At 39.1% G+C, this 12,774-nt stretch overlaps 1 protein-coding gene across 7 annotated transcripts in view; it reads left to right on the top strand.

Moving 5' to 3' along the window:
- Window positions 1-12,774, top strand: part of LOC144478415 (uncharacterized) — a 248,983-nt gene that overhangs the window by 117,602 nt on the left and 118,607 nt on the right. For all 7 annotated transcript variants that reach the window (XR_013495341.1, XM_078196269.1, XM_078196275.1 and 4 more), the window contains one exon: window positions 7,985-8,033. Coding sequence is in view for 6 of the 7 variants with exons in the window: in XM_078196269.1 (XP_078052395.1) it covers window positions 7,985-8,033 (49 nt within the window). In the remaining variant the exon portion in view is untranslated. The remainder of the gene's footprint in view (window positions 1-7,984; window positions 8,034-12,774) is intronic.

Below are 12,774 nucleotides of genomic sequence, written 5' to 3' on the forward strand. Positions count from 1 at the left end.
ACACGTTACTTGTGACACGACCTTTAGTCGTAAAAGAAAATATTTCAAACTCAAAGATATGTCAATAACCAAAAAATGTTTTTCCTACGACTTACACTGTTTGACTTGGTCATTACTTGCAGTATTTATTGCAGGCAAGTTTCTTCAGATTACTTTCAGTCGATCATTTTATACATAAGTATTTTATAAATTTTTGCTATTCTATTACTATTATTATTCAGGTTATATTCAATTTTTGTCCATAAAAATAAAAAATGTATAAAAACTAAAAATTGCTGTCTTTTCTTAAATGTCTTGGTAATTTAAGAAACAAGTCATTTTGAACCCTCCGGTAGAAGTAGGAATATCTGAATCGTCGGTAGTTCTAGTGTTAAACAATTCCCCAAGAGCACTATTAAATACACCTCGACTACTAATAACAAGACTGCAATTCTCTACGCAAAATAAACAATTTACCAAGACAATTGCCAAAAACAGAAACTAAATAAAGATGCATTATCTGTTAAAATAACTCGGATATATTAAAGCTAGCATAACAGCGTTATGAAATTCTTTTTATGGGTTCACAATTTCTATTTCCGACACACGTGCCGAAACTACGCGTGCACAGGAGTTCGCGAGTCGTCTGGTTGGTCCACGAAGCCGAGAGTTCGTCGAACCGATTCCCAGACGTCGAACAAATTGTTGTTCGTCACTTGTTACGCGGCCGCGATCGATTGCGTGCCGCGCCGCGCCGGTCGCAACATCCAGCGACACAACGCTGCAACGACGCAGCGATGCAACACTCGCGGCGCGACAAGATTACATCGCGAAACAGAGTCGTCGCGAGCGTGTTCCCGGGCAAACAGCATCGATCACTGTCCGATCCGTTCGATTCCGCGAGTTCGTCGCTGCGATACATCCGTCTGGAAATCGGTATACACTTATTGGAACGCGGGGAGGGGGGAGGGACGTCGAGGAGTTCCTTTCAATTCCGCGGCGAGCACCAGCCACCATCGATCCGTTTCCTCCGCGTCGCATACCGCGTTGCTATCGCAAAAATGGGAAAACCTAATTTCCTTGCCGGGTTTTGCAATCCTTGCAACTTTGCGAGACATTATTCATGGCAAAACTCTACCGCATCGCCCCCAAGAAGCAGGAACAGAATGGAAATTTCATTTCTTCCTTAATCTTCTTGGCCAGAGATTTGATGCATTCATAACAGATCCGGTGCGTTCTATTATTGCGAGAAAATCATGCAATTCTGAGGTTCGTCGTTTGTTTCGTTATATAAATAATCGACGAAGCTGCTTCTTAACTTTCCGATTTGCCAACCACTTCGCTTATTAACCCGTCCTACATTCTCTTCCGCAAGTGCATAAAATCTGCACTCTAACGATCGTCCTTAACCCCATGCGCCACGTTCTCTTTCGCAGCTACATTGATTAGCACTTTACCGTCCTGAATAATTTTTCTATTAAGACGGAACAACGTTTGCTTCTTGTACGTCTTCGTTTAATCTCGTCTCCAAAGTTTGATCACAGTGAGTTATGTATGAAATCATAGTGCACGATGCAGTTGAAAAATCAGAAAGCTCCTCAGCTGGTAATTAGGCAATTTTTCATCAAAGAAAGCATCGCGACAGTTGCATTGTTGCTTGGACAAATGGGATTTCAACAGATACGTTAACACTTTACGGCCGGTTATGCGGCCGTAAACATTGTTATATTCCCATAAGTAAGTAATATCTATTTCATTAATCGTAAAATTAAAAAAATTATATAACACTATGTGAGCTTGCAGTAGGACAATCCAGCATATTAGATAAAGAAGCTAACAAATTAAAAAGCAGTAATAGATAACAATTTAGTTAGCCTATAAATAGCTGATTTATGGGCTACCGGTCGGTAAAGTGTTAACATTTGTCGACGGTGTGTCGAAGATATCGCGTAACAATCGATCTCTCGTCTTATCGCCGTATCGCGGAAAATCGTAGAAACCGATTTAAAAGAAACGACGCCGATGATTGATTGCAGAAACGACGACAGCGGGAGCGTGTTGCTGCTGGTTGCTTCCCCTTATTTTCGCGGCTATTGTGGAAGTAATAAGCCGAGCTATTTTCTGAGGTGATCGTTAGCCGTGCGGCCCATTTGCGATTCCTTGGGAGCCGGTGTCAGGGCGGAATGAGTTTGCATTTTCTAACAGCGCGAGCGGGATCTGGTCCTGCGGATAAGTTATATCGACTTACTACGTGCGGAACATGTAATCGTTTCGGGCCGTTCTCACAAAACTGCGGCCGACACGAGATCCTCCGCGGCCATACTTTACGCGGACCCGCTAACAGCTTTATGAAGCTGTGCCAGTCATCGTTCCCAATTCGGGACGATGCCAGCGTGAGGCTATGGTTATCCTGATCGCAGGGTTCGCCGGTTTTGAATTTAGTGGGATATCAAACGATTCTAATGCACAAATTATGTGTTACGAGTTCCTCGTAGTGAGAAACAAGAACTGTTGTTGCTTACTAACATGTGCATTATTTAATGACAAACTCATTGTTAAGACGATTCATATGTTAATTTATAGTAATTCTATCTATATAGTAATTGTTTCATTTATTGTTTTAGAATTTTGGTTTCTATAATAATCACGTATTAATACACCTACTGAAGCCTGAAAGTGACCAACGAAAATCGTCACATAAGAATTACGAAGTTTATTCAATCTTTTCATAATTTTTATGAGTGAATGAGTAAAGAAATATATTCGATAATTTTTAATGGAAGCACAGCTTATGACTTCAATAATTATGAGGTAAAACATGTAAAACCGGTGGTTCGAACAGCGACGATAGGTTTAGTATTATTAAAACGTAAGTTAAAATTTTCGAACATATGGCTTACGCTTGTATCAACTCAAATGGCGATTACTGCCCTGGAGGTGGAAACTCGAAAGAAATTTGAAATAATTGATGGACGTCGGATGCACCATGTTCAGCTTGCTCAAACCATTGAAGGAAGAATTTAATGTGAAAACTTGTATCTTGCTCGATTGATGTAAAAGATACTTATGTTGCATCAAGATCTGCAGTTTAATGATCAGTGCATTAATTGCATCTTCTACTGAGAAAATAAACCAGTTAACTGTTGCAATTTCTTTAACAAGTATACCCGTGGCTAATATAACTTGATTACTAACATTTACTTATTTACTTGACTTTGTTGTTTTTGACGATTATAGCCGACACAACACTGAACGCTGCCATTTCCTCACGATTATGCCTCTGAAAAACAGCTATCTGCTTAAAATCAATAGTTTGAAAATCATTCATTTGCAAGAGAGACAATTTCTAAAATATTATGTCTACCGGAAAATTATGTCCAGTAACGTCATTTTATTTGCGACATATATTTCTCAAAAATGATATTCATAAATCGCCATCACGCTGGCAACAGGGCATGAGTTACGATTACATTAAATTATTATAATAATACAAAATATATTAGGTGCATACAAAATTTGTTGTTTTCTTTCTTTTTAAGAACAGATAGAATTTTCCGGTAGACCTAATATATTTTTGAAAGACTTCAGAATAAATTAAAAATTTGACTCATTTCGTTCGATCTTTCAAATAAAGGAATTCATTCGGAGATCTCTCACGAAAGTATTTTTATAACATCGACAACTGTAGATGCGCAGATCAGAAACAAATCCTATTAACTCCCTCAATGGTTCTGGCCATATAGAAAACTGCAGAATATTTTAACCTTTTCACTGAACATTTAATTGCTACCAGCGCCAGTGGTACGTGCATCTTATTTACAATTTCACACGATAACCTGCATATACATTCACGCATATCGACGGCTGGAGCATTGTTCCGTTCTAAATAATTTAACTCTGCTTATGTAAATAACGTAAACATACGTCTAGGTCAGTAGACGACGTAACGTCGATATACGTCCGCGGCAGCGAGAGGGTTAATAAAATGTGCACTACAATCGATGTTTGTTTCGAAGGAGAACGAACGCCGACCGATCGATCTGCAAACCGCCAGGTGTAAATCCAGAAACCCCGAGCCCGCGGGCCAGCTGGAAAATTGCCCAAATACACTTTGGAATCGTCGAGGGCGCCGGGAAAGAGAAGATCTTTTGACAAAAGCAGCCGAGGAAAGAACCAGCCGGCCGCCACCTTGCTCGCGGAATATTTTATTTGCCTTCGAAGGAATTTCCACCGCGCCGGAACACCATCCAGCAGCGCCGCTGCATCGCCCTGGTAACTTCCGATTCCGTGGAATTTGCCATTCCTCCGCTCCTGCGCCCTCTTACACCGAGTGCCCCAAAAAACTGCGAGCCTGGAAGACTTCGAGATTAGGAGGCGGGAATTGTATAATGTAATAAATAAAACAAATGTGATAAATAAAATAACCGTGATAAGTAAAATAAAAATGACGAATAAAATTAACTGATAACAATATCAATTGATATTTATTTTCATTTCCATGGATTAGTATATGTGGCGAATTAAAACATATTAGATTGAATTACAGGAGTTAATAAATCATTTTATATTTATAATATATCTTCAAAATATATACTTTACCAAATTTATTAACTTGAAATGATAATTTATTAAAATTATTCCGTATTTTATTTAGAATACGGAAGATACATCATTGTACAAATTCTTATTATGGTGAATGGCTTTCTGCGATGAGGGACTTCATTATCCAGATACGGATAATCGAAGATCGAGAGTATCGACTTTCGTTGAATTGCGAGGAAAGTAATTTTGCTTTTTCACTAACGAGGGCATTAGTTCTGTAACTTTGCGAGATAATCTCATAATGACTTACTCGAGTACTTGAATTAAAGAGAAAAATATAAATACAAAAATATTGAAGCTCTATAAAGGGGGCGTCGAACTTCTTCGGTACCATGAACATGCTCTCAGTTAGGATATTACAATCGCGGGGATGCGTGATATTAACCCTTTGCACTCGAAGCCATTTTTACTGTAATTCTAAAATAACTTTTCTGACATGTGCATTTCCATTTTATATGACAAAATGTTTTCTTATGCATATGAAATTGAATCTTGTAACTAACGCAACAATGGTTATACTTTTAATAATTTTGAAAATTTAATTGTTCATAATATAAAAATTATTTTGGAATGTACTATAACAATTTTAATGGTGCCTCAGAGTCACCATTCGGCGTCGAAAAGTAAAGATTTCAAGTTTTAATTTAAAAAAATAGTTGAAATATCGACAGCGAAATTACACTATGAAGAAATGCTACGAGTTGGAATAAATTGTCAACTACTTATTTTATCCAATGGTTGTTATTATCTATATTATCCATGTTCAGTAATCCATAAGAAAATAAATAAAATTAATTATAACTTGTTATTCATCGACTTGGCGAGGCAACGTTCGATCGAAATCTCGGATACTCGTCACGCAATAATTTCCAAGGAGCACGCAAGAGATAATCCGCCCTCCTTGTACAATTAACTTAACGTTTACACAAAGTGTACGGCCCACGTACAGCTGCGAGCGAATCTCGTTCGAAGTTCCAGAAGCGAGACAGAGGAAAAAGAAGAGAGGAGCGCGAGAGAAGGACGGAGGTCAAAGCGTTCCGGTGGAACGGACAAAGTGAGAAAGGCGCGATTAAAAAACAGCATAGCAGCTAAAGGACCGGAACCGGAGAGCCGTTGCGGAAAACGTGTGAAAGAATGAACGAGTCCGGGAAAGAGTCGCGCGGCCCCTAAAAAATCCTACAAAACGCGGAAAGAAGTTTAAGAATCCAACGCGGACCGTGCAGAAAAATCTGCTCCGGCGACAAGAAGTCCGAGAGCGGACTGCGCGAAGTCCGCGGGAATTCGCGAAGCGAGTCGCAGAAAAGAAAAGAAGTATAGTCGAAGTAACCTATGGCAGGGGAAATAAAACGAGCTCTCTGGGACGAGAGGCGTTACAAGAACGATAGGGTGTCCGAAAATTCTGGTCCTCGAGATACGACGAAAATGCGACGTAAATATACTTCTATTATTTTGCAAGTTGAGAGAGTTTTTAATTGATATCGTGGCGTGCTAATGCATCGAATATGTGGCCTCGTTATTTTATTTATTATTCCCAGACGTTTTTGAAATTCTAAACATTTGAAGATATTTCATTTTACGCGATCATGTAACTAAAAACATTGTTTTAACATTTAGAAATGTATAAAGAATTATAAAGAATATTTTTCTGATATCTTTCCTGTATAAACATTTATGAATATGAAAGTATTTATATAGAATATTTTCCTAATAGCTTTTCTGTATGATCATTTATATAATATATATTCTGTTTCGTGTAGAATATTTTTTTGATACTTTTTCTATAAATATCTGAGTTGTCGAATTAAGCGTTCTTTCATCCGCGATTCTTCGTTCCGCGATTCTAATCGGCTGATTCGCGTGGATTCGAATAGCTCGTGGAAAATGTTCCGAGCAAATCTACCGTTGCGCAACAATTAATTTCTCGCAGAGAACGGATGGCAAGGGGTAGTAACAGATTCCTCGATAACGTAACCGAACGATCGTTTGCGCCCGTCTCCCTGCTGGCTCGGGGCGGGGGTATTCGTTAAGGAAAATCCGAGGTCGGTAATGGCGGAACGTCGCGTAGCAAAAACGCCGAACGGAACGGCGTGGAACGGGTTCCCTGTTCGTTCTAATTGACGGGGCCGAGTCGCGCAAAGTGCTGCTCAAAGGGGCTTGCAGTCGATTCCGTATGCACCCCCGCGAAAGGGGTTGCGAACTTGTTAACGCGTGCCGCCCTGCAGCGGAAACGGAAAAAATCTCTCCGGCGTCGACAAAGGAATCGATAGAGTGAGGATTCCTGTGGAAGAAGCTTGTTTTTGGGGAACCTGGGAACTTTGTTGCTGGAACGGATCGAACGGATTCGAAAGTTTCGTTGTAAAATATTCGAAATCTCCGCCGCGATCTTTAGATGATCCGCGACTTGATCTTTGCGACTTTAACGCTAAACTTACCGATCCCTAAAAGTGACTCTAGTTCTTCACTTCATTATGACGACGTAAACACTGTACATATTCAAACTTTTTTACATTATCGTTGTAATTAAACTGCGAATTTTGTGCGTTTATAATGATAATGCGTTGGCGAAACGCAAAACAGCGACGCTATTAGAAATATTTCGTAACATGATTGTATTATTTAAAACCCAGTAGAATTAATAAATATTTATGCTGTTCCTGATTCTTCCAACTGATGCGTACAATTTTTATTCTGCATAATAACATGCTATTTAATTATAATTTAAGCTTAGATTAAGAAGTTTATTCTAGAATAAAATTTTTATAATTTCGGCAAATTAAATATGAATAATGTAAAATCGGCCAAACCGAATAATATTATATAGAAAGACCGTATTGGTTGTTAAGATAATTTAGAGTTAAATTACTTTGTGCTACTCTTATAATTTATTTTACTTGTCTGTTTTGTAGATATTACATTTTACTCATAGCATTTTGCTATGCTCATAGCTTTTGGAATGCTGATTCCAAACCACTCGACTATAAACGTACAAAATTCCGTATTTTTCATATTATAACAAGCTTCTGATTCAATTTGGAAAGAGTGAGTGAGAGTGTGTGCGTGCATGCGTGTGTGAGAGAGAATGAAAAGAAAGGATACACGAGATGAAATATCTATCTAGAAAATAGACAAGTATCGTATTAAATACGATAATGACACGCGAGTTTAATAAAGCATTGAAATGGATCAGTTGCCACGACGCGATGGAACGTATTTAATTGAATTTATTCACACCCGTTCCTCGCAAACGGCACTGGACAAACGACCAAAATTGATTTAGCTATAATTATTAATAAACGTATCAGATAAATTTTCCGTGTTGCCTCTGCCTCCGGTTATATTTCACTGCGCATGTGTGAAGGTATCGAGACAGTTATTTCATGAACCCCGTTTCTTTTTGTTCCAGGCTCGACCAGCCGGTGACCAGCTCGACGTCCGGAATGGACAGCAAAAAGGTTCGAACGATATTTTATTGATACGTTGCCTGTCGAATCAACACCTGGAAAAAACTCCGTGAGATTAAAGCGATCCCTCTTTTCTTCGGATTTTCCTCGTTCTCCAATCGATCATTGTACAGATACACGAGCTTTTTATGACACAGCTAGATATAAGTGTAATAGCATTCGACAGAGTCAGATTAACCGATTGCTATGACGAGCTTTATTCCTCGGTTCAGATTAATTAAAATTATTTCCCGAATTTTAAAGAGTCGCAGTAATGACTATACTGGTCACCTATAAGCTTCCTGATTTTTCTAAGTCGTGCAGGCTGTACAAATGCTAAAATATACCACAATAAGAACCATCGATTCTTTGAAAAGGAACTCCTTCGCGAACGAGAATTTTTGAAGCAACGAAAATATTATTAACATTAATAATGAGTCTTGTTTTTCCGTTATGTGCATTCTGTGCAATAAATACCTACGCGGACACTGTCGGTTCTGCAGCCCAAGTTTATTCTCCAGTTGATCACATTCGACTTCAAACGGAATTCGTACAAAATCAACCGCTGATAATTGAAATTTCTGTTGAGGCAGTTTTCACGAACAATCAAAAGATACCTTAGAAAAACGTATGAGAGGGGTACGTGAAACAATCAGAGAACACCTTGAAACGAGTTGTAATGATCTTAGAATGTTCGTCGGGGGAGGTCTTATTATAGAAACATGAGGAACAATGAACAATCTTTTGAAGTATAGTAAAACTTTCTTGGAACGTTTATCGTTAATAAATGGAACAATTGAGAATTCTTAGTATGTTAGCACTATAAAAGATTGTAGGAACAATATCCATTTTACAGAATTGAAAATAATGCCTTCTACAAAAAGAGAAAAGCTTTATACTCTGCGTTTAAATACACAGGTACAGTTCATTTAGACTTTCTCACTCCATAGAGGTATCATTAGAGTGGCCAATCTTTAAGTTTAAACCTTCCCACGGACGACTTCGATTTTGAGAGTATCAACCATGATTTCGGGCTTCTGTACAATTGGACGCTCGCCGGAAGTCGCAGATAATCGATACCGGTGATACGGGTTTATGATGGTTGTAAAGGTTTTCAACGGCCTGATACGGGACTCTGTCGAGGTTAACGATGTCGTTCGAAGTTAACGCGATCTCATTGGCACGATAAGAGAGCGGAGTTAATGCAGCTGCGCGAGTGATTTCGCCGGAGATCTCGAACGTTTCCGGTCGCGTCATTCGGTCGATTATTAACCTTTTACGAACATTTTCGATACGATCCTGCCTTGCACTCGTTCGATCATAGTCATTAGACGGTCGATACGGTTATTTAATTTGGACACAGGAAGTTGAAAGAGGACCTGTCAATTTTTTGGGATCATTGCCGCAGGGTCGACAGTGATCTGCAATATTTTCTTAACGGTTAGGAGCGCTGAAGCTACCACGTTGCCGATCTGAGTAAATTACGATTATTAACAATTCGCCAGCGGTGTCGGCGAGCTTTTGTCGGAGCCGCTTTTCGACTGTTAGCTCTTGCGAGAACAACGACCTTGTCCGAGTTTCGCTGTCCTTAAATCGGCGAAATTTATTTAAACATTTCGAAACCGATCCGAATCGGATAGCGATTGTTTCTCGGCGATTTCCAATAAAAATTTACGAAGGATACCCCTCCGAGTTTGAAAGCTCGATCGAGAAATGTCGTTAAACTCTTTGATCCGAACCACTTCGTGCGTCCGCTTGATTGAAAGTTGCTCGCGTCGCGAATTGTCGGCAATTAGATCAGTTCCCGCGATAGTCGGGGGCTCGGCTCAAATTTTCGGGACGCTTGCCGATTCTCGGTTCCGATCTAATTGAGCAAAACGACGGAAAAATCGCATGGACGGAGCTGCCGGAGTTCGCGAACTCCGCGTGCCTCGGCAAAAGACTTTTAATTCGAGGAGAAGACAAGTGTTTTTCCGGTGAAAAATCGGCGGGCCGCGATCGGGTCCGGCATCGTTAGCCCGAGTCTCGGATTCCCTGCAGAAAATCTTCGAAAAATTGAGATCGGTCGGTTGTGCTCGCTGACCTCCGCAGTCGCAGCAATCAGTCGACTTAACTGGGTTTCTGACCGGGCCGTGTCAGGCCGGGCCGTCTGGAATTATTTACCGGAATTTCGGTTGCCTCGTGATCAATTACCAACCGAGAGTACCTTTGTTAACTTCGCGATCAAAGGATTATGTCTTCCGATGTCTAATTCGTTTCCCGATACTGTTTAAACTTACCGAGTTCCACGCATTCGAAGTTCAGAGCGTGTTCGACATACTCGATCAGTATAATAAATATCGACGTTGAACGACCGGTATTCAGTACGTACGTTAGCATTTTAATTAATAAGAATACATCATTATACTTTGTAAATTGAAAAAAAGCCATGCAATTCAATTTTACGTTATGGAAAGTTTTCTATTTGCCAATTAAACGAAAAATATTTCAAAGAAACCAGCAATTATTGATTGTTTCGGTGTCGAAATTCAATAGTTTGTGGTACAGGTGTATCGAGTCGCACGAGATCCTATTGTATTTTTAATTTTCGATTGCAGCAGAATACAGAGTTACTCAATTTTATCGTCGGACTTGATTCAATCGACTCTCTTTTTGCTTTATTATATCTGACTTTTTCTATTAATCCTTAACTGGATTATGATTAACGTACGCCAATGTAATCTTTCAACGATTCATGTGAACCTATATTACTTCATCGAATTTGCAATATTTCAACGTAAAACTTGCACTTACTCATTTAGAAATGTGCAATATTTACTGAAACAATAACTGGCAGTAATTGTCAGTCCGGTCAGGGGTGAAACTGTTCGCTCGAGAAATGAATTTGTCGGAAGGGTAATAACCAATGTCAACGTCTGTTGCTTTTGCCCCACTGTATTCTCCCCGTCACTGAATATTTATTAGAAGAACTTCCCTTACTAAATGTTTACCTGATTTACCTACCGTTATTCACGGCGATCCTAAATCAGACTGCTTCATCACGAAGTCCATCCCATTTACATGCATCCCCCCTCGCCATAACCTTATTTAAGTGGCCATTTACACCGTGGTTATGTGTCTATTCCCCCTTCGACAAATTCTTCTATCCCTTGTCGCGGACTGTTTATATATGTCATTATACTAAAGCTATGTTATTATAGTATAGGTAAACACTAGGTTATTGGGATAGATGTATCCGATGACGAAGTATCTGATAGGGATACAATTGTCAATATTGCACATGGACACATGTAGGATTCAGATTTAACCCTTCCGCGCCGAGCATCCACTCGACGGCCTATGGGTACGAGCGCCGCTTATATGCGGCATCGAAATGATGTGTATACGACTGCCATCCGTAGTTGATGACAACATTTTTTGTTGTCGGCTGAACATATTCTGTTAATTTTAGTGATATATTAGATTAACCACTCCTTAAAGCTTAAAGCTTCTGAACATTTCTTAAAACTGTTATTTATTGCAACGATATCAAAACGTATTGTGCAATAAATTTTAAGCATGAAAATGTCGCGAGTTTCTGTTTAGTGACGATACTTCGGCGGACGGACTTGCCGCAGCGAAAGGGTTAGAGACAAAAAAAAAAGATTAGAATCCACGGAATCACTTGAGCACGAAGGATTATTTGGAATCTCAGAAATAATTATTAAGTTTGCAGGACAACATGCACCCAATAAATAATTATTGCAAAAAGTTCGTCCGAACTCTGCAAAAATAATTATTGAACCCGTAGTAATATATAAACCCTTCAAAAATAATTATTGAGCCAATTGGACTACCTACACTTCAGAAATGTATATATTGAGATTGCAGGAATTCCGTAAAAATAATGATTCTGTCCGTAGGACTATTTTAATCCTAAAATATAACTATTGACCTAGCATGACTATATGAACCCTTCAAAAATAATTATTAAACCAGTAAGACTGCTTCACTCCTTAGACATAATTATTGAGCTGATAAGACTATATGAACTCTTGAAAAATAATTATTGAGGCCTACGATTACTTAAAACTAGAAATAACTATTGAAACCGCCGACCTATTTGAACACCACCAGAAATAATTATTGAGTCCGTATGACTACTTTAATCCTCTGAAATTATTGAGCTTGTAAGGCTATATGAATCCTTCGAAAATAATGATTGACTCCTTCCATTACTTAAACTCAGAAATAATTATTGAGACTGTCGACCTGTTTGAACACCGCAGAAATAATTATTAAGTGCATAGAACTATATAAATTCTTCAAAAATGATTATTGAGCCATTAGGACTGCTTACTCTTTAGAAATAATTAGTAAGCCTCAGACTTATTGGAATCCCTACAAATACTTGAGTTCGTAGATCCTGGAAATAATTATTGAGTCCGACGACTATGTGGACCGTCGTAAATTATTATTCAACCCAAAGTACTATTTAGAGCGACAGAAGTAATTATTAAACTCGCAGGTCTATTCAAATTCCTCAAAATGATTACTGATTTCGCAGACATATTCAAACCTCAGAAATATTTATCAATCCCCCAGAAATACTGGAGTTCTTAGATTTATTTCCACCACCCAAAAATAATTTCGCTCGCAGGATTATTTGACCTACTAAAAATATCGGAATCGGCAGAACAATTTGGATCCCTCGAAACAATGATCGAATTCGCGGGCCTGTTCCAACTCTCTCCCCCCCCCCCCCCCCCCCCCC

The sequence above is a fragment of the Augochlora pura genome, chromosome 2 (genome assembly GCF_028453695.1).
Source record: "Augochlora pura isolate Apur16 chromosome 2, APUR_v2.2.1, whole genome shotgun sequence".
Taxonomy (NCBI): Eukaryota; Metazoa; Arthropoda; class Insecta; order Hymenoptera; family Halictidae; genus Augochlora; species Augochlora pura.